This window comes from Aethina tumida, chromosome 1 (assembly GCF_024364675.1).
Source record: "Aethina tumida isolate Nest 87 chromosome 1, icAetTumi1.1, whole genome shotgun sequence".
NCBI classification, from domain to species: Eukaryota; Metazoa; Arthropoda; class Insecta; order Coleoptera; family Nitidulidae; genus Aethina; species Aethina tumida.
In genome coordinates this window covers 76,678,224-76,702,401 of record NC_065435.1, presented here as the reverse complement: position 1 = coordinate 76,702,401, position 24,178 = coordinate 76,678,224, and the positions used below count along the sequence as shown (strand labels likewise).

The 24,178-nt window shown below is 29.7% G+C and overlaps 1 protein-coding gene across 2 annotated transcripts; it reads right to left on the bottom strand.

Annotated features, from left to right (window-relative positions):
* Positions 1-2,162: 2,162 nt before the first annotated feature.
* On the bottom strand, positions 2,163-24,107 carry LOC109598219 (uncharacterized). 2 transcript variants are annotated; one of them, XM_020014076.2, is made up of 2 exons: positions 23,896-24,107; positions 2,163-3,277 (listed from the first exon to the last, which is right to left on the bottom strand). In XM_020014076.2, exons 1-2 carry the CDS (start codon positions 23,960-23,962, stop codon positions 2,295-2,297), a joined length of 1,050 nt encoding a protein of 349 aa, XP_019869635.1. In that variant the 5' UTR covers positions 23,963-24,107; the 3' UTR covers positions 2,163-2,294. The 2 variants fall into 2 exon arrangements, with proteins under 2 accessions (XP_019869635.1, XP_049817960.1); XM_049962003.1 differs by lacking the exon at positions 23,896-24,107 and adding an exon at positions 6,235-6,796.
* Between the last annotated feature and the right edge of the window lie 71 nt (positions 24,108-24,178).

Below are 24,178 nucleotides of genomic sequence, written 5' to 3'. Positions count from 1 at the left end.
AAATTAATTTAGTTAATTTGATTATATAGAAATTTAAAGACATTTTAACGAATAACGATATAAATACAAGGTAAAGTTGCAGAATCGGTCACTCTAAGGAACATTATCTAGCGCATGCGTCGTGAGGCGCTGATTTCGCGCTTCTTGAACATTTTGAAGTGCAGTGTTGTCGGTTTGCAACGGTCAAAATATTCGAATCATTTTTTATGGTTGAATTATTGTTGTGTTGTTGAGTATGTATTATACTTTTTATTTTTTTGGTAAGTATATTATTTCTTCTGATTTGATGATTATTGCTCATTATTAAAATATTATACTTATGGCGTTTTTAAAAACAATATATTATTCCTATTCTTCTGCTAATTACTTTCTTAATTTATTTGTATGCTCATTTAATATATTTTACTTCATAGATCTTTCTCATTTTTAAAATATTATACTTTTATTCCTTTAGTAAGATTATTTTTAATTTGTTAGCAGTCATATTTTAAGTTATCTTACTTTATAGATTATTTGTGTGCTGCATTTATTATTTTTTTTGTACAATCTTAATTTATTGATACGGGTCGTTAATTAATTAATATATTTTACTATATAGATAATTGTATTGTATTTAATTAAAAATGTTTTTAATTTTTATTATTTTTTAATTTATTCCAATTTATTAATAAATTTATACTATATTTGCATTGAACAATTTTTTTCGAGTTACATAGACCATGACTGTTCCTCGGAAGATCTGTTTCCATCGTACCTCCACGAATTCATATGGAGAAATAAATTTAAAAATCATAATATCTTTATGAGCATTTTAAATTGTATTAGGGAGCAATATCCAGTGGAATAGATTTTTTTGTTTTAATTGATTTTGTTTTTTATTATAAAATATATAAATATATCTTTTTTGTTAATTTTATATTAATGTTGTAAATTTACCTAATTTACCTTTGAAAATTTACCTAATTATTTAATAAAGAACTTTTAATTAGATAGTTAAACTACCAAAGAAATATAGAATAAATAAAAAATGAATATACTAATTAATAAAGTGATTTGAATTTTATCTCTTTTCGAATTCAACCACATAAATAATATAAGTCATACATAAAAAACATAATAAATTACATATATATTTTTCTAAAAATCATTTCTCTACATATTTCGTTAAAAATGAAATCTGGCAACTATGCTGTCTAAAATCTCCGAAACAGACGATTTCAAATCCAGTTGACGCATGCGCTACAAATATTCCTTAGAGTGACCGATTCTGCAACTTTACCATACAATTTTATGAAATTGGCTAACCTGACATCACATAAACTTAAAATTCTGTTTGTTGAATGTGAGTTGCATAAACTACCTATCCGTTCCATGAATAGTTAGAACCACTGGGTTCATGCATTTCAATTTTCTTTTGTGTTGAAAATAATTTTGTTCTGTGTTTTATTTCATAATGTAATATTGTTGTCTAATGAAAACAATTTAATTTACTCGTTTAATGTGAATAAAGATGATACATTATTTTAATTTCACAATATAAATTTTGAATAAAAAACTTGAAATTTAAAGAGTTGTTTAGGAATTAAGCATCCACCTCATATTTATTTTTAAGTTTATTTAATAATTTATGAATGTGAATTATTCATTTTCGAGTTATTTTCTCCTATTATATTCATATTACTCTTTTAAAAACTTCAAATCGTGTTTTCAATAGTATACAGAACAGCACCATAATTTGGAGTCCATATGCTGTGTTCGTCCGTACACAATTATGGTATAGTGTAATCATTAATTATAGCACATTTTATGTGACTAAGCTTTTATAAGTTATTAAAAGAGTAAGGTACTTCAGTAGCTTTGAATCTTTTTACTTCTCTAACTAAACATCATAAAGAAAATAATTTTTTATTTTCAAATTACAGAAGAGCTTGTTTTACATCTACCCAGCTTCAATGATTAGTTTTCTTGATGACATAACTTATGCTTTACATGTAATATGTGATGTTGTTTTTATGGAATATTAAAAACAATAAAACGCTTTAAAAGTTATTAATTTTTTTCTTTCTTTAATTACTCATCATATGAAACTGTAACTCTTTTTAACTTCAAAGTAACTAAATAAAAAGTTTGTATAATACCTAGTTAAATAGAAAAACCTCAAATTACATAAATAAAATTCCTTTATTATTACAAAGAATCATAATTACATCTATAAAATTCGATATAAAACTAGACTTAAACCTAGAGGTAAAAAATTATTGACTAGTACAATTTGGTTTTCACACGGACAGGGGTCACAGTTCGGTCGTGATCTCATCCTGAGGCCTAAAGCCCAACTGACAAAAATCGTCGTCCAGAAACAAATTACTGTTGAGGTACTCTTTGCTATTCTTCCACACCGCCGGATTGAACTCCGACGAGGGGATGTTGTTCGCGACTAACGAATACTCGAACTTCCACTGGGGGTTGAGCGGACTGTGATACGTGTTATCATAATTGCTGTTAAAGTTCTTAATTGCCACGTCCTGCAGACTGACCGACGAGCCGAATATCTGATCCGGCTTAAAGGTACTCATCGTGGTGCTGCCCCGGATTGAATACTCCGGCTCCGAGTCGACCGGCACCACGGGTCCTTGCAGGAAGTTAATTAGCTGCGCGACCTGCGGTTGCGACACTTCACTCATACGTTTGTATCTCTTCAAGGTCTTTTCCGCCCAGTTGAAGAGGTGCTCCCAGTCCTCTGGTACGGCCATCCTGTCCACCGGTCGGTTGAGGAGCAGTAGAATCTTGGCCAAATCACGCACCACCGGCTTATACGCGGATATGGCGCTGTTATCACCTGCTTGATGCAGTTCACGCAATTGTCTCCTGGTATCGTTGAGCATGTCCAGATAGTTCTGCGCATACGGCCTCAAAGTCTCCAGTTGTTTAACGAACTCCTTTCTGTCCCTGCTGTCATCCACGTCCGAACTAGTCTCGCTCAACTGTGGGAAACGTTTTCGGCGATACTTTATGTAGAAAACAGCCATCGTGATGAACGCGATGCAGAGAACGAAGCCGGTGAGAACGCCAGTGAACACCGCCAACGCGTTGGCCGACATCCCTAGGAAGTTGCCGTTGTGAACGCACATCTTTCCCATAACGTCTGTCACGGTGCTCCATCTTGGGTTGTGACCGTGCGGACACAAGTCCACGCACTCCCTAGACGGGTAGACGATCAAATTGGGACATTTGACACAGCCCTTAGGTCCGCACTTGAGACAAACGTCCGGACAGTCTGCAACAAAACATTAGAAATTAAACGGATTTCACGCATTTTATTGGCAATTTCGGTTTTATGCGCGGCCATCAACTGCGGCCGTAAATAACGCAATATGAATTCGAAAAAATTTTCGTTACGTGTACCGTGGGATGGGGACAATAACTTTGTACTGTTTTATTGACTGGGGCCGCGATTTATGGGGCATATAAACGTAAATCAATTTACGGGATGTCATTAAACTCGTAATGGATTTTGTGTCAATGTAGCACAAGAAATGGAAAACTATTAAAAATTATCTGTGAAAATATTAACAGTTTTCTTATATTGTTTATTATTTACTTTGCAGTTGTTTGCATGAAGGCATCAAGCACCAAAAACGAACGCAATTAAAATGTGTTAAAATGTTTAACATTATTCGACAAATTTAGAAAAATTCATGAATGAATAATGATTTATTGCTTTTAATTCTGTTTCTTTTACAAGTGTTATTAAATTATTCATTTAATTTTCATTTCATTACACGAATTTTTCTTGGCGTTTCATAATCGTTTAACTTTCCTTATTCAATAAGGATTATGTATTATTTTTTTATATATAAATTACCTCCTAATCTTACATTTTACGATTGTATTCTTTTTTTATTTCAGTTCATCCTTCCACTTTGCAATTTTCCTCATGTTTCATAATATTTTTACTTTCCATATTCACCGAATTAATGATTTTTTGTTGTTACTTTTCTACAAATTATTAATCTATTTCTCATACTCCCTGTGTCTACGAAATTTAGTAGAAAACAGTGATATTTTATTATTTTGTACAAATTTTAACAACTGGTTTTTTTTTCTTTCTTTTAATTTTCATTTAATTTTTCCAATTTATAATTTTACCTCGCTTTTATTTATATAGTATAATTTATTTAATAAATTATATTATTAATTCTGTTTCTTTTCACCATTTAGTCTAACATTTTATTATTTTATTATTTTTTTCATTTAATTTTTTCAATTTGAAGTTTTCTGATTCGACAAATTTAGAAAAGAATAATGATTTATTCTGTTAAAATTTCTTTAAATTTTACGACCTGGTATAACTTCTTACATTATTATTCTTTTAACGTTCCATACTCAAGAAATTTAGTATAAAATAATGATTTACTGCTTCGTCTTACAAATTTTCCACCTATTCTACCTTTTTACGTTTCATTATATCTTTCAATGTTCAATTTTTTCACCTAGTCTAATCTTTTATTCTTTCGCCGTTTCATATTCAAAAAAAATTAGTAGAAATATATTACTATTTTTAATTGTTCCTTTTACAAATGTTATGAATTAATCAGTTTTTATGATGATTACATTATATTAATTTTTATATTGCATAATCTTTGAATTGTTCTTATTCACTAAATTTAAAAGAGTATAATAGATGCACAAGAAATCAATTAAAAGTTATGAAAATATGAACAAATTTCTTACGTTGTTTATTTCTTACGTTGTATTATTTTACTTATTTTCATATACTTAACTTTCCTGATTTGACAAATGTTACTTATAATTCTGCTTTTTTATAAATACAATATTACCACCCATTTCATGATTTTGTCCTTTTTGTTTCATTTAAAATTTCCAAATTTTCTTTCATGTTTCTTAATTTTTCCCTAATTAACAATATTAGCTTTTAACTTTCTATATTCGACAATTTTAGTAAAAAATAATCGTTTACTGTTTTTGTTTCTTTTACAAATTTAACCGTCTAATCTAACTAAATTTATTATTTCGCTTATTTTTAGTTTTATTTAATTTTTCCTTGTGTTCCACCAATTTCCTTTTCTTATTTGAAGAATTTAAAAATAAATAATATATACACAAAAAAGTATTAAAAACAATTTTTCATGTTGTTCATGATTCACATTGCAGTTATTTGAATGAATGCATCAGGCACCAAAAACGAAACCAATTAAGATGTTAATCCGTTTAACCTGTGACCCACGATCAGTTCGGCTTTCAGATATTACGAAACGCGTTATTTAACACTTTTATGAATATTTATTCACTTTCCTTCGATAACTTTTGATTAACGACGTCTCCTACAAATATCACAAGTCCCGATATGCAATGGCAAAGCGGAAGACACGTTACAATTATGCATATTCTCGCTTCCGTGTTATACCAGGTGTGTTAAAAAAAAATGGTGAGTTTGTAGTGTAGGATTTATTTTTAGCCCGGAAGTGCGCCTTCCAAAGTTTAATTGGTGCAGTTTCCTGTGAACATCAAAACGCACCGCCGACTTAAATACTTAAATAAACGGTGCGAATTGCACGATTATTTACTATTGGAAAATTGGCATCGTTTTTACGACACGCGGACTATTATTAATAATAGTTGTGTTTATAAATATCCGTGAACCTCACCTAGAATATTTATATTTATTCGAAACACATGTTCATAATGAATAAAAAGAGTTATCGGATGAAGACGAGACCGTCTGTTTTATATCTTCATTAGTGCCAACAATGTCTGTATGTGGAATTAATCGCGCGTTTGCCAGAACAAGCTTCCTTATTTGATAATATTTTGATTAAGTCTTATTAATAGGCCCAAGATGGAGCGTTTACATAACACAATCAACGATTTTCACACGCGGTGGAAAGCACGTTTTGTCTTTATTTAAAAACCAGTGCATCACTAGAAACCCATATCTTTATATGCAAATCGTGTGTGCAAACTTAATTATCGTCTAGAAATTACACTTTCATTGTGAAATCGTTATTAGAAAAATCAGCCCGAATGAATGGGACCCGTGGTCTACAATTAATCCATTCAATGCGCCGGCAAATGGATAGTTTGCCGTACACATAACCAACAGATTGAGAAACTTTGGGCTTTCGATAAATATAATTGGTGTGGAAATAACAACGAGCCGGGTTCGAATACGCTAACGATAAAGAACATTCATTTTCGGACCCAGTTCCTTACTTAATTTTTACAGCTCTAATGAATTAACCGCTCCAGCACTTATAAAATGACTAAACCATGACCTTTGCATCACACATCCACCCACACTCCGGCCTTTGTTTTTCTCAACACTTTCACTCCAAATTTTAATTAACATTTCCAACTGTTTCTTTTTTTTCTTTTCTGTTACCCGTTGCACCACGATAAAACAAACACATCCTCGTTTGTTTACACGTTTTTTTTTAACGTACAGATTCAATTAACGGTTTGTTTGTGAACGGGTGTTATGTTTTCCATAACTGTATATCAAAAATTGATAAATAAAACACCGTACGTGCGGCAAGTGCGAAAATATACAGGGAGTTGGACTCACAGATTATTTATTATACGCTTCGTGTTTCCTGCTTGTAACACTAATTTACACAAAGAAACACGCGAAAATAAACTTTTCGATAATAAAATTTTACGTGAAATTCGAATATGTTCATGGTTTTTGTTAAATATCCGATAGATTTTCATTGACCAAGGCACGGAACGGTAATGTATGTCATGCTGTTTCAGCGTTCCTATTTTATGCCAAATTATACTATGTAACAGTTTACATATAAACATACAATATGGTACAGTTTTTTAAGTTACGCCCGCTTTCGAAATATCACGAAAATTATAGTTTTGAAATGGAGTATATGGTGACACAGATTAGTGTGTATAAAAAATATTTTTATAACATTTTATTATGTTTTTTTTTAACGTAAAGAAAAGTTAGATGAATATTTTAAATCATGACTCGGTAAATACTAGTTCAGCAATTATTAGAATTTGAATAAGAAAAAACGTTATTTTTCATTTTCTTTTCGATATTTTCTAACTTTCATGTATTAAAAACCTCATACAACAAATTAAAATCAATACAGATATTTATTAAAACAATGTTTTATACTGCTTTTCATTTATTTTCCTTATTTTGTGTTATACTCTGTAATTAAGTAAGAGTTCGAAGCTATGAGTGTTTCTAATCCAGCTTTTAACGAAGCAAATAGAGCTACATATGTTAAATCCTTAGTGAATCTAATATAAATCTGGAGGCTTCTTTACATATTAATGATTATATATTAAAAGACTAAAGAAAGTTTGTTTAAAGTCTATCAATTGTGTAAACCGATGCAGAAAGATTTTGTTATTCGATAAAATTGATTGTTTTTTTTTTTTAATTACCTTCTAATTTAATAGTTTACTATTTTTTTTTGTACTTCATTTCATCGTTCCTGTTCGTAATTTTCCTTCATGATTCATATTTCCACTTTCCATATTCACCGAATTTAATTTTTAAATTATATTTTGTTATTTTTTACAAATTTTTACATCCTATCTATTTTTCCATTCTTATAATTTTCATTTAATTTTTCCAATTTGTAATTTGGCTCGCTTTCATAATCTTTTAATTTAATTAACAATTTTATTATTAATTTGTTTCTTTTAAAAATTTTACTACATAATCTAATATTTTACTATTTTTTTTTTTCATTTTATGTTCCCAATTTGTAGTTTTCTTTCATGTTTCACATTTTAACTTTCTTTATTCCACAAATTTAGAAGAGTATAATGAGTAATTCTTTTCAAATTTGTTTCTATCACGTATTTTATCACTAATACAACTTCTTACAATATTAGTATTTTATTATTATATTGAATATTTTCATATTCAAGAAATTTAGTATAAAATAAAAATTTATTGTTCTTAATTATTCCTTTTAACGTTTTCATTGTATCTTCCAATTTCCAATTTTGGTCCGAATTTAATTTTTGTCCACCTCATCTAACCTTTTATTTTTTAACATTTTCCACAATTTTAGTAATTAATCTGTTTTTTGTTAAATTCTCATTTAATTTTTCCAATTTACATTTTGATTTATATTCCATAATTCTTCTTCCCGTTTTCCGTAAGTCTTTCTAAATCGCCTTAACATAAGACATAGTTAAGAGATATATATAGCTGACGTCGAAAGATAATGTATTAAATGAAAATGACGCCTGATTTTGACTGTCATGTAAGGCTGTTTTTTGTTTTTTCGGAAATGAGGGAATTGATTATTATATAAAAATTAAGTTTAAAAGGTTCGTCTGTGTTTCGTCTATAATAGAAAGAAAATCAATTTCAATTAAAAATATTGTTTTTACTGACCACAACTTACATATAAAATATTATTTTTTCTTTCATATTCAAAAAAGTAACTTTTTCGAATTCAGTGGTAAATTTTGCCCTAGAATATTTCTAAACTCGTGTAATTAATGAAGTGTTATGTTTATTAAAAGAGTCAAAAGGGTGAACAAATTTATTCGGACTTCAATTAATTAATATTCAAATCATTTTTTAATCGAGGAATCAATCGGCCACTAATGAATAAGTTAACGATATTAAAATCTAATAAGCATTTACAAGCACAAAAAAGGGCAAAACTGTATTAACAAAATGTTAATGAATTCAATTACAGAAAAACCGGCGTGCATTTTGTAATTTCTTTTGTAAACACTCGGTCGTTTTAACTGGACTTCCTCATCGGCTAATTAACAACCAGTTTTAACAGTTCAACATTTTTAATTATTAATAAATATTGTAATAATATAATTACGACCGGTTCATAAATAATTAATGAACAATTGTGTTTCGATGTGGTTTTCAACCTTGTTACACTTTCGGAAAAAATGTTTCCTCGTTTATGGAACTGTGATATTATGTCAGTTCGGTACGGTATTTAAAAAAAAAATATGTGCGATTTACAATGGAACAAGCGATAAGATGGCAGTTGTATGCGGCTCTTGCATATGCACGGCACTTCCTAGGCAAATATTTAGATTCCCAGTCCTTATACGGCACTAGAAACCCAAACAAACATGCGGGCTTATAATATTTATTAAAACGTATACGTTGGCAAAGAGGAAGCGATGCTAAATTACAATTTATGATTGCACCGACATCACAACGAAACTAATGAGATGCACTTTTGTCGTAACATGGGTACGTGACGTTGTGAATTGCCGTGCTGGTCCTTTGTGAGGTTCCCGGAATGGTAGTTTCCGAAAAATGTTTTTTTTTTAGGGCGGTTCTACCTGCAAAGCCCAGCCAGAGAAATAGGTATAATGGGTGTACCCTGTAGCTAATTAGGAAGGGTGGCAATAAATCTAACAAGTTGCGTAAAAAATTACACTTTTAATGGGACTGCTGTTGATCATTTTCGGTACGGTCCGATTTTAATTGTTCGGATACGGTTCTTCTCGGACGCGACATTGACCGATATTCGTGAGTTCAGTGTCTCGTTCTTGAATGGATAGGCGACCGAATTTAATCGACAATTACCGCTTTCTGATGTCAAGATAAGATGAACATTTAAAACGTTCTAATTAATAATAAATAATATATTGTGTGAGAATTTAGATTATATAAATTCGTTGTTTTTTCTAGTACTGAGTAATAAAAACAATAATGAAACCACGTGGAATTCCTCAATAAAGACATTTAAATAATTACGGCTATTGTGTGGCAATTAATAGTGAAAACCTTCGTGCTCCAATTAAAAACTCATCAGCTCGAGCAATAATTCCGCGCAAAACTTTCGTACTTGGCGTTAATTTCGTTTGTTATATAAGGTTTTTTAATTGTAATAATGGTATATTTTGAGCGCAGCATCACTCAGGAATAGAGTAATTGTTTGAACAACGGGTACGTGCATTATTTAACACACAACAGGCTTAAATCAGAATTAGACAAGCGGACGCATAAATAACACTCTTTGTACCGTGTTTAATGCATACGTACATAATATGTCAATATTATCTCTTTGTAATCACCTTTCTTTATTATTTATTTATTTGCCATTATATTTTCTGTTACCTTGTTCTGTTAGTGGATTTTTCACTTCCTAATTTACATTTTTGTGAATTATTGACAAAAGTCTTTTACAGATATCTTTCTTCTATTTGTATTTTAACTACAGCTTTAAATTATTCAATATATTTAAAAGATATCTTCTTTCTGTTTGTTTCATAACCACGTTCATATCCCTTTTTTCTTCATTTAATTTATTTTTTTATAGATTATATATGAAAAGAATGAATAGAAAAAGTTAAATACGTCTGTATTTTATTTTTCTTCTGTAAATATATTTTTTCTCCATTTAATTATAAATAAATTATACACAAAAAAACAACGCTATATTGAATTGATTGCTACTAAAAACAGTTTTTTTAAGAATTATCATCAAAAAAAATCAAAGATATTTAGTACTTTACTATATATAATGGTTTAAAACAATTGAACTTTAAAACTTTTAAGATCTAATTTCTATTTGTATTGTTAGAATTTCAAGACTCTGGTTATTTAAGTTTACAATGTAAGATTTGAATCTATTGGAAGTATTTTTAAAAAATTCTTAGCCATTATATTTGTTGTTGTTCTGTTAGTGGATTTTCTTCATTTAATTTATTTTTTATAGATTATATATGAAAAATTAAAATTGTAATGAGTATTTTGCAATGTAGTCCAAAACTACTGGAAATTACTGGATAGTACCAGATTTCTCTAAATTATTTTACTTTATTTAAGGATTTTTAACAAAAAATAATGTTATATCTAGTACTTAGCAAGTTGCTGTTTGAATCTGTTGAAACTTCTATTTAATGGAAATTACTAGATAGTACCAGATTTGTCTAATTTATTTTACTTTATTTAAGGATTTTTGACAAAATAATGTTATATCTTGTACTTAGCAAGTTACTGTATGAATCTGTTGTACCTATTTAATGGAAATTACTGGATAGTACCAGATTTGTCTAATTTATATTACATTATTTAAGGATTTTTGACAAAAATAATGTTATATCTTGTACTTAGCAAGTTGCTGTTTGAATCTGTTGAAACTTCTATTTAATGGAAATTACTAGATAGTACCAGATTTGTCTAATTTATTTTACTTTATTTAAGGATTTTTGACAAAAATAATGTTATATCTTGTACTTAGCAAGTTACTGTATGAATCTGTTGTACCTATTTAATGGAAATTACTGGATAGTACCAGATTTGTCTAATTTATATTACATTATTTAAGGATTTTTGACAAAAAATAATGTTATATCTTGTACTTAGCAAGTTGCTGTTTGAATCTGTTGAAACTTCTATTTAATGGAAATTACTAGATAGTACCAGATTTGTCTAATTTATTTTACTTTATTTAAGGATTTTTGACAAAAATAATGTTATATCTTGTACTTAGCAAGTTACTGTATGAATCTGTTGTACCTATTTAATGGAAATTACTGGATAGTACCAGATTTGTCTAATTTATATTACATTATTTAAGGATTTTTGACAAAAAATAATGTTATATCTTGTACTTAGCAAGTTGCTGTTTGAATTTGTTGGAACTTCTATTTAATGGAAATTACTAGATAATACCAGATTTGTCTAATTTATTTTACTTTATTAACGATTTTTGACAAAAAATAGTGTTATATCTTGTACTTAGCAAGTTGCTGTTTGAATTTGTTGGACATTCTATTTAATGGAAATTACTGGATAGTACCAGATTTGTCTAATTTATTTTATTTTATTTAAGGATTTTTGACAGAAAATAATGTTATATTTTATACTTAGAATGTAAAATTTGAAATTATTATAATACGTCTGTATTTTATTTTTCTTCTGTAAATACATTTTTTCTCCATTTAATTATAAATAAATTATACACAAAAAAACAACGCTATATTGAATTGATTGCTACTAAAAACAGTTTTTTAAGAATTATCAACAAAAAAAATCAAAGATATTTAGTACTTTACTATATATAGTGGTTTGAAACAATTGAACTTTAAAACTTTTAAGATATCTAATATCTATTTGTATTGTAAGAACGCTAGTGTTTTTCTGTAAATTTATTTTTATAGATTATAGACAAATAGCTACTTATACAATGTAAAGTTTGAAACTTCTTATTATAACTGTAAATTTATTTTCTTATTTTTATAAATTATATTCATTTCTTTGTAGCAGACAATGGAAAATTATTGGGATTTCAAGTTTTTTTCTTTTATCACACCTTCTTCTGTAAGGAAATTATTTTTCTCCCTCTAAATTATTTAAGTTTGCAATGTAAGATTTGAAACTATTGGAAGTATCTTTAAAAGATTATTTCTATTTACTATTGTTTTTATTCATAATCTGTTCCGATGTATATAATGAGTACTAAATAGACAGTGGGTAGTATAGTGTCTAGTCCACTTCATTTCCTTATCGCGTTCCCCCTTTGCCATAACTCAGCCACTTCAATTACGGCGAAGTGTTTTGACACTTCGTCGGCCTAGAAAATCGTAATGATCGAGCACTTAAGACCATTAAACTCGGCCGGTACGAGGTGAGGCTTTTCGATTTTTCTTTTTACAAATTCTTTTTATGTAGTTCCGTGCAAGCGATGTGTATTTGTGAACCTTTTAGAGCGGCACTAAAGTACGTTTAGCGAGCCGGACGCTAAAGTCGAAGGCAAACACAGACGAGTTGGGGTCGTCAAACTGCTGTTCACCTGTTAAAATAGACATCTTTCGTTTGCAATGCGAAAAGATGCAACTCCTGAGCGTACCACAGCTAAAACATTTGTACAAGACACGCTTTTTACCGGGCGCCGAGGAAACGAAACGTTCCCGACGATCGAGTTCACAATCAGTGCGTGAGTTGTAACAAAAAAGAAAGAAAGAAAAAATGCAAACACAAGGAAATAACAGTGCCTTCGGTAGCGGTACCGACAATTCGACAAGACCGTCTTTACCTGGACAATGTCCAGATGTAATGCGTGTTTTTCTCTTCACGTTTAACGGTCCCTCCAGGCGGTAAATGCGAGTTTCACAACAAAATACCACGTGTGTGTCAAACGTTCAATAATGGTAGTTACGATCGATTTACTCGAAATGCATAAATCATAATACCGCGACGCTGCGGGTACATCTGGTTGTGTTGTTGTTGCTGTAGCAATGGATAAACTGTTCTTTGATCTCGACGATGGATAATTAGATGTGATTTCAGTGGAAATAAACAAGTGCCGATGAAACGGCCGCGTGTTTCTATCTACATCGTCTTTCCTCCTGGCGCACATGCGGAAACCTCACGTGTGAACTGGCAGAGATGCCGGACCATCAAGCACTTCTTTAAATATTCCTTCACAAAATGTATAACTATAATAACAATGACAATAAAGTAAAACATTCATCACGTACAGTAAAATATTCGTCATGGATGATAAATAATTAACCTAAAGTATCTGCAGCTTAATTAAAAAATTATGAAATATTAATGATAACAAGTATGCAATTAACAAATAATACTCCAATTAAGAAGATTAACAAACCACATAAAATAAATAAATATTATCCTTCCTTGCTTTTAATTTTATCTAATTTAGTTACTAATTTTTTGTTTTGGCTAAAAATTACGTCATTTTTTTTTATTTTTTAACAACTGTGCAATCTCATAACTTTCTAATTAATTTTTAGACTCTTCATAACCAACAAATTAAAAGACCACCTAATCAATCTTCAATATTTTATTATTTTGATATTTGTTTCATTTTTTCTATTTCCTATTTTCTTCTGTCATGATCCATTGTTTTAAAAGTTTACTCATTCGTTTAGAAGAGAATATTCTATTTGTAGTGTAAGTTTTAATTCTACTTCTTTTATAAGTGTTACTACCTAATTTTTTGTACAATTGTTTTATTTTCCATATTTGACAAATTTTACTAGAGAATAATGATATATAAAATTTTACCACAAAAACTAATTTTTTGTAATTTTAATTTCATTTTTCCAATTTTGTTTCATAACTTTTTAATTATCCATATTAGACAAATTTACTAATGATTTAAATTATTTTTAATTCCATTTCTTTTATAAATTCTATCATCCAAATGTAACACTTTAACCTTACTATTCTTTTAATTTATTATTTTAAATTGAATCCAATATTATTCTGTTATTTGTTTTCTTTCAACCATCCATTTTCGAAAAATTTTCTAGAAAACAAATCTTTTTTTATAATATTTTACTACTTTTATGATTTCTTAACACTAACAATCTAATATTTTTATCAAATTATTTTTTTAATCATCCATATTCAATAAATTTCCAAAAGAAAAATAATTTATTACATTTTTATTCCTTTTTTCTAGTCTAACTTTTTACAATACTATTATTTCACTTTGAATTTAAATTTAATGTTTTAATTTACAATTTTCCCTTATGTTATACAATATTTTAACCATCCGTAGCCTATAAATTTCTATTATCCATTAGTTTTATATATTTTACCCTTAAATCAATTTATTAACGTTCCATTATTTTAAAACTTTACTTATTCGACAAGTTTAGAAGAGAATATTCTATTTGTAGTTTTCTGTTATGTTTCACAATTTTTTATTTATGCATATTCGACGAATTTCGAAAAGAGTAATGATTCATTAGTTTTTAATTCTACTTTTTTTATAAGTGTTACTACCTAATTTTTTACAATTTTTTTATTTTCCATCCATACCATCCTAGTCTATAAATTTGCCATTAACTTTATTCATTTTAATATAATATATTTTTCTCTTTTTCATTTTTTCTATTTTCTATTTTCTGTCACGATCCATTATTTTAAAACATTACTTATTCAACATTTTTCACTTTAATTTCATTTCTCCAATTTGCAATTTTTGCTTAAGTTTCCCAACTTTTCAATTATTCATATTAGACAAATTTACTAATAATTTATAACTATTTTTAATTCTATTTCTGTTATAAATTCTAACATCCAAATGTAACATATTAACCTTACTATTCTTTTAATTTTAATTTATTATTTTCATTCTTCTGCTCTTCGTTTTTTAATATTCGACAAATTTTCAGGAGAGAAAAATGATTTATTAATTTTTAATTCCATTCTCTTTATAATAATTTACTACTTTTATGATTTCTTGACACTTAATCTAATATTTTTATCAAAATATTTTTTTTTAATCATCCATATTCGATAAATTTACAAAAAAGATTTATTAAATTTTATACCTTTTTTCTAGTCTAGTTTTTCATTTTACTTTAATATTTTCAGTTTACAATTTTCCCTTACGTTACACAATTTTTTAACCATCCGTAGTATAAATTTACCAGAGATAATTTGATTATTTTTATTTTCATTACTTTTATAAATATTACCAGTAAATCAATTTATTAACTTTATTCATTTTAATATTATCTTATTTATCTCTTTTCATTAATAAAAATAAATAAATAAAATAATTTACTGTTTTTAATTGTTTCCTTTTTTAGCACTAACTCAATCTTTTTACGACTTTATTTTAATGTCCATTTCAATTTTCCATTTTTGCAATCTTTTATTTATCCTTATTCTACAAATTTAGAAGAAAATAATGATTTATTGTTTCCAATTACATTTCTCTTATAAATTATACAACTTTCTTTTAATTTTCATATAATTTTTCCAATTTGCAAATTTCCTTCAAATGTCATAATCTTATTTTTATTCGACGAAATTAGAAGAGAATAATGATTTGCAAGCATGTAACTCCGTTTGATGTATAAATGTGACTCATCCAATTTCATTTAATTTTCCGACCGGTTTACCTTGGCAAATATCATCGAGCAGCACTTTAAAAGTGCATAATTTTGCATTTCACATCTCAAACACAACCGATTATACAACATTATGCTATTATTAACCAATTCTGTTTGAGTTTATCCGTATTAAAAAAAAAACAGTTTTAACACATTCGATGGTTATCAAGTTGAAATCCTGCTGATTAAATATTGCCAGACACACAAATCTGGTAAGTATGTGTCAGGAAATCCTGATATTTGTGTAATTTTTGTCCATGTAACAATGACCTCAAAGACGATAATGATTTCGCAGCTGTTGAACTGTAATAGCAATTATATCACGTGGACGCGATTCCGCATTGTCGACTAATTAATAGTGCAATCCACCTGATGATGTAAAGTGAACGTATCGAAAATGCACCGCTCCCATTTAACTGGGTCAAAGCGCCGAAACTATTTCGAACCTCATTGTCCGATGGGAATGTGGGAATTACGGACAAGAGCCGGTTCCGTCGCTTTTAATCGGGTGCATGTGCCCAAATCCGTTTTCGCAGCCCGGGTCACAGTTCGAGCCGATAACCGGACGGCGAAAACATCGGAAAACCACCGTGAATCATTGGGGAGTCGTCTTCGACAAGATTAGAAAGTGTCGGTTACAGGTGCACGGCGAAGGGCAACGCTCCCAAACGAAATGGTTACCTACGCGTAATTTTCTTTCTTCGCCGAGATCGAGATTGAAGGTGCATACGGGCAATGAGAACAATGAACGGTCGAGGCTCCGTTTGCTCCATTATTTCTATGCGATGCACCACCACGTTAATCAATTATTATGTTATGTGGGTTTCTTAATAAATTTTAATGCTCTTGTAAATGATTCGACTGCAATTAATTTTTTTATGGACTTTCCACTCTTTGAAACGAGTAAACAAACGAAATGTACTTACAGTTCGAAACTTAACAAGTATTTTTATGTGTAATACAATACAATGGCATGTAAAATTACGAAGATATAAACAAGAATACATTATTTCGAATCCAGAACAGACGTATTAAATAAACACACTTGCATGTTTGTTAACAATACTTTTATCAATTGGCTCGAGATAATGATGGATTTAAATTAAAACACACACATCGGATGCATTATTAAAAATAAAACGAAACCTAATAATAATAAAAAAGATTGAGAAATAGTGACATAACCGCCGCGTAGATTTATTAGTTGAAATGCGCTTTTTAATTGTGCACTTAATGAATTGTCCCATAGCGAATTTCCTCACGTCCGCGTTTTACGTGCCTAGATTCCACGGGTCGATTATACCATCGGTTTTAAATGTGGAGTTTCATTTAATTTTACACGATGTCACGTCCAGTTTCACGTCCCAGGAATTTCAATCCGGATTTTCTATTTCTTTCAGTACTTATTCTTTATTTGCTTCGTTTTTTTTAATTGGATCCGCCGGCGGTTGGAGCTTTGTTCCTAAACGAGATCGGTAACACTAGTTTAGATGAAAAAACACATCACGTGGAAATGAGCTTATCTATAGTGAATTTTACGTACGAATCGAAAATGTTGATAGTATATAATAATAAAATAATAATTTGTAAAAACCGGTATTCTGGTCTGATTTGAATCATTTTATGACTCCATAACGATGATGGTAACACTGCCATTTTACTGAAACAGTCCACTTTTCTTATTTTGTGCTATAACTTGTTTTTTTTTTTTATATGTCAATTTCTCCTTTTTACGTTTTCATGTAGTAATTACAGGTTTGAAGGTTTATCAAATTCTGTTTTTTTCTTTCGGATTACTATCCCAGAACGATCAAAATGAAAAGAGTTCATGAATGTTACTAAATGTACAGTGATGGCCAGAGAAATAGCACATTTAATGTTAATTATGAAATGCACACATCTAATTAAATTGAATTGAAAAATTTTATATTTTATTTAAAATAATTATACCATATCAGGGGGGGGGGGGCAACCTGCGGCTATTTGAAGGATTATTTGTGGCTCTCGATAAATGTACCCGAGTTCCCTTTTCATTTTTGTGCTATTATATTTTAAAAAATTATTATTGTTTCGTATGGTGGTACGAGTGGTTACAAGATTTAATGTTTTTGACTGATGTCATGGAACATTCGCAAAAACTGAATTTACAATTGCAGGGGAAAGATAAAATAATATCTGACCTCTCACAGTATATATATATTTAGTTTTCAAACTAAATTACGACATTTTCAAAAGGACAAAAAAATTTGTTCCAATATTAAACAAGAAAAACTCAACGAGTATATGAAAAAGCTAGAAGAAATATCGATGGAATTCCAAAATACTTTCAAGACTTTTAAATCGTCTTCAGATTTTGTTCTGAATCCATTTGAAATTAACATAATTCAAGGTGAGTTTTCCATTTCCAGTATAATTATGATCCAAAAAGCATCTGGAGAATTAGAATTAATAGTGATGCTCTACAATTAAAATATAAGTCGAAGTCGATTACCGAATTTTGGAAGTTTGTACCACAATCGAAGTATCCTAAATTAAAAAAGGCTGCTTATCGAATTGTTTCAATATTCGAAACAACGTAAGTACTTATGTGAATTATTTTATTCCACATTAACAAACACCATCAGTATTAACTCACCAGCATTTCAAAGAATTGCTGAGAAGTGCTGTCACCAATTATTCACCAAATTTTAAAGATTTATCAAGAGAAGTGAAATAAATGTGTTTAATTTTCAATATTTAAATTCAATACACATATTTTGTACTTTTATTTAATAAGTTTTCAATAAATATAATTTCTGCAAAAAAAAATTTTCTAATACCTTTTAAATACGTATTTAATTGTGGCTCACAAAACATTTCAAATTTTGAAAAATGACTCGGACGATCAAGAACCTTGGCCACCCCTGTACTATATTCTTTTTATTATTATTTATTTTATACCCAAATCAAAATAATTTTTCTAAATTACACAAAAACAGCACACGTCTAAAAAATATATAGTGTGGCTGGCTCATTTGAAAGAGGAATACCCATAAAATTTATATTTTATTTTATATAACGTATTGTTTACCATCTAATCTAAAGCAGTGAATCTACAGATGCATTTGGGATCACGAATAACTGTAAATTTATTAACAAAAAAAAACGATTACAAATAGTCAATCAGAATGATTTAATATTACTGTTGACAAAACTAGAGTCACTCAATTAGCAGCAGTATACCAGGTTCATCCTTCTCATAAATGATTTCGAATATTTTAATTTTCTTTTGTATTACCTTTTTATTCTGAGCTCAATAAATAGTTTCATAATTTCAAAATTCCATTTTATTGCTATCAAAATTAATAAAATAATAATTTACAGGGGGCTGTAGACCAAATAAGTTTGAGTAAAGTATTCTTCGCCAAAATTCTAGAGGATAAATAATATACTTTTATGCAAATTTTAGTCTTGTTCAAATATTCTTTTTGCTACCAATTCTTTACTAAAATACATCCTCGGTTTGTTAATTCAGCCAACGTTTTATTGGACACATTGATTTTGTATGACTCAATTAATTTATTTTTTATGTGCGTAGAAGACAGGGAAGGACTCCATTCACTGACTTTTCTGATTTATCTAGCTCTAAAACAAGTTCTTTTTTCTTAGGACGTTTGGTTATTGTATTTTCTATTGAGTTTGTTGTTTCATTTGTTCAATAACATTGTATATTATTCTTCGGGAGCGTCTTTTTAGTAATGTCAACAATATTTAGAGCTCAATGTTGCTTGTAATAATTTATTTCCCTCTCTCTGGAGTACAATGATTCTTTTGTCCCACTGAAGGAATAAATTCCTACTATTAAGGATATTATTAAAGAGTGTCAAGAATGTGCAATTTTTTGGTTATTCAATTTCATTAACGTGTACGTTTAAAGTAATATCTCCGTCGTTATATATTTTTTATACTGACCAGTCAAAATTTTAATCAAATCCTTATATGAAATATCTTACAGAAGGTTTTAATTTTAAATTTTGTGCTAATTATCTGGATAATCATTGTATTGTCAATTCTCTACGTATAAATTTCGGTCTAATAAAAAAGTGAAGACTTTAGCTGTTAGTAGCATTTCAACATTACCGTTTTCCCGGAACTGTCTTTGTGAAACATTAAAAAACGTTTGTTTAAATAAATACGTAATCTGATGCAGGAGGATAATGAATTAATGTTTATTACTTTTAAAACTACCATGCTATAGGTGTTAATATGCTCTTAAAAGAAACATTTCCTACATCTAATATATAAGCTAAAAATGATGAACAAGTTGAATATTTTCACCAAAATTTAATTACTGTGAAAATAATGATAATAATTATTGAAAAGTGATAAGAGCAAACAGCGTACATAACTGTCATTATTGTGGACTATATTTTACAATGGAAAATTTAAACTGGAGAATACGTGTATCAGGAGAATGTGTACGAAATGTCTCAAAATCTGTAACCTAGTGTAATCAGATTTCGATGTGTATCAAATATTTTTATATTTGTCGTGATATTCACCCAGTTACAAGGCTACGAAACATTCTTGCGCTTGACTTTTACCGGAGGCGATAAAAAGAAATGTGTTCCATGTTATGAAATGGTCATTAGCATTTCTCGGACAAAATTTTAATGTGGTTATATCATTAATTCTACATATACATAAATGTCGCATCACTTTGACTAAGATGAACTTTGAATAATTCAACAATCACGATCCATAAACAAAGTTTGATTATTAAAATTGGAATTGTGAAACATAAACAATATTTTTATTGCCCGGACGTTTCTAAACAATTGTCCACTTTCTTTTGCGACATTGCAACAAAATATCGGACACGTACTTCCATCCACATGGCAAAGTGAAATTGTTCACGTTACGTCAATTAAGATTACACGATTGTGAGTGCAGCGATTTTAAACGAAATTAGAGGAATGGCAATTGCGTTTGTTTATTTTCATTCCTCCCGATTAAAATCTAAAACGCCCTGAACGATTACACAAACACACTTCGCCAAAATTAACGGGACTTTCTTGAGAACTAGAACATATATACATAAATATTTTGTATTCACTATTTTACAGATACGGGGTGCCTCCAAAAAGTTAGATAAACTCCCAAATAAACTATTCACTAAAAAACTGAATATATTCAGAAAAATAGTTATAATAGGTAAATACTAATTCAACAAGAGACAAGAGTTTCAATATTTCGTTTAATTTTGAATTGTTGATTATGTTTATAATAGAAAAATAATTGCTACTGGGGACTTTTTAAGACCTTACTGTGTATATCTCCATTTTCAGAAATGCTTCAAATATTTTCAAATCAAATTGTTTCTTAACAAAAAAAAATATATATTTCTGACGATGTGGCTCAAATTTGGGATATGAATCTGTATCGGACTAATGTGTTTTATTTATTTTTTGTTCACTTTGTAAGTGTTTGATTTTGCTGTCTGTAGCTGTTACCACAAAAAAATGTGGTGTACTTCTAGGTTTCAATTTAAAAATATCAATTTTATTATCATAAATAATAACTGTTGATTAATACTGGTTAAATACTCTGGATACTTCAGGTATTATCGATAATATTGGACACGCTAATTTATTATACATACATACCACTTAAAATGTATTATCACTGCCGAAACATAATAAAAATAATTTTTCAGACATTTTTTTTATGTAACTATGAAAAAAGTGACCGTTTGAAATTTATAAATGTTTAAACATTTGTAGTTGCAAAATCGAACAATATAATAATATATTTGAAACAAATATATCTGTCTGCAAAAATATAAAAGATACACCTCAAACCGTTAAGAAAATATGTGTGATTAGTCCTCTATTGACGACTGCGATACAGATCCATATCTTAAATTTTAGGCATATCGTTAGAACCAATATTTTCTATTAAATAAAACCATGATCTGTCAGAAATAAAAAATCGAGTTGTTAAGTAAAAATTACACATAATTTTCACTTAATAATCTTTGATAGACGGTAACACCGTAACGAAGCACTTTTGGATGCAGTTATTTATAATTAAATGTCTTATTATGATCTCACGAATATGTGATACGGACCTTTCGGCTACATCCTGTGTAAGATGGTCGAATTCTTCACTACTTTACTTAAAGTTTACCGAATCAAATCAACAATGCAACATGGATCAACACTTTTACGCCGAATCGTGAAAATAAAAGGGACAAGTTATTGGGCCAAGAACCGCATTCCGTCCGGTCTCACAATTGAGTGAGACGCATCGATAAAAATCGATTTTCCATTGCGACACCGCGGTTGCACAAATTGAAATGGAAACGGAACAGATAAGACAATTAAAATGCGGATCGGTAGGCGGAAAGGGGCCGAAAAATTCACGACAAATGTGTGCACTTTGCTCAAGGCTGAAATTCTATTGCACGCGAACTGTTATTATATAAAACCGTGCAGTACGTAAGTACTTTGTTGCATTTTATCATAGACAAATTACAAATACAGTTTTTTACACAGTGTGTGTTAAAAGGTGGGTAGGGTTTCAGTCAGATGTTCTAATATCGGATTTCCTTGCCAGCATCCCTTGAAAAAGCTCGTTTTCCTCAAACATCCGCAACAGATGCTCGGGTCCGAGACCGAAATAGAAAAAGGGTTCGTGCAGTTTTTAGCACAATTCCGAGTCGCCGCGCGTTCTGGCCGAACAAAGCGGCGCATTTCCAGGAAAAACACCACCTTTCTGGTACAGGTCAAGACGCACAATACGCAGAATAAAACTTATTAATTATTTAAAGTAAAAATCTGTGCGCGTACCGATGGAAAAATTGTAATTTATATCGGCGATACAATGGATCGTTAACGGGCGTACACACACATCCATAAAACGCATTCAAAATAAAAAAAAGCCTCTTGTGGGAACGTAAAAAACATGATCTCTATATGGAGAGATGAACAGGTTCAAAATTGTGGACTTTCACCTCGGTGCATCCCGTTTTTTGTTATCCACTCGCCCACCTTTGTTTTGTGGGTGGAAATGACCGATTTTTTATTAGGTAATATTTTGTTCGGATGTTGATGTGTATTTTTAAATGAATAATTGATGTGTTTTATTTAAATATTGGCGGTTCTCGGGAAATATTTCCCGTCGAATAAGAGACATATTTCACGGAAACTTGCCAGGATATGTTATCACATCTATTTATAAAATAAAAATAAGATTTCTAATTCCAACTTTTGTAAAGACAGTTAAATTTAAAGATTCATTTCATTAGAACATACAAAGATCGTTACAATTTATAAGGAAATTCAATAATATTTATTTTATAATTTTACAATTTTTATGGAAGATTGTGAAAGCTTTACAAGAAAGCTGAAAAACTAGTTGCATTTTATTCTCGTAATAAAATATTATTGAAAACATCGAGTAATAATATAAATTTGTATAATGTGTATTTGTGTTTTTTCTAGATTACCAACAACCTTGGCCAGCTTCGCAGATTTTCAAAAAACTGGATCAATTCAAAGTTAATTGGAATTAAAAGGAGAGTTTGGTGCGACAATAGAAATATTAACTGGCACAAACGCTCCCTATGTGGGTGATAATTCAATTCTATCCCATTGTATTAGATTCACATGTGACGGAACGAACGAAATAGATTGTCGCATGCAATCGTACACCTAAAGGAGAAATTTAATAGCGACTTTCAAAAAATATGCCTATTTTAAACACGCTTTCTTGTCGCATTCATTTTTTTATTTATTCATTATTATTATTCAATGTGTTTAAAATGTGGGAAATGATGATTCAAAATCCACAATCAGTATTAAATCACAGGTCAACATTATGTTGTGTTTGTGCCCACACATTTTTATCGCATTCAATAACCATTTTAACGGTACTGCATCATTAAGACGTATGTTTTTTTTTTCAATATAAAATGCAGACATTAGAACCACCTGGTTTTTAATTGTTTTATTAGTGTTATTTATAAAAATTGTAATCCGCGTGACTCACCAGTGGAATTCGAACTGCGAACACAGTGCGCCAAACTTAAAACAATAAGAAAATAATCCAGCATCATTATGAATTTGAGATCACATCACCAATATGCCACGAGAATCACAGCATCGCACAATGTTATTGTTTACGTTCTGAGCGGCAAATCGGATCGACGTACGACCGACACCAAAAACGATACGCGGAGCACTGCGAACGTTTTCTGTGCGACCTGTCCCGGACAGGCTGTCCGTGCTCGGAGGAGGATAGCCGGTGGAAGCGGTAGGTAGTGGGAATCTTT

What these genes read in the sequence shown, in the direction of transcription:
- LOC109598219 (XM_020014076.2), bottom strand. Translation starts at nt 23,962, where the DNA reads ATGATGCTGGATTATTTTCTTATTGTTTTAAGTTTGGCGCACTGTGTT. An exon ending in TCGCAGTTCGAATTCCACTG is followed by an intron (nt 3,278 to 23,895) that starts GTGAGTCACGCG and finishes GTTTTGTTGCAG; the next exon opens with ACTGTCCGGACGTTTGTCTC.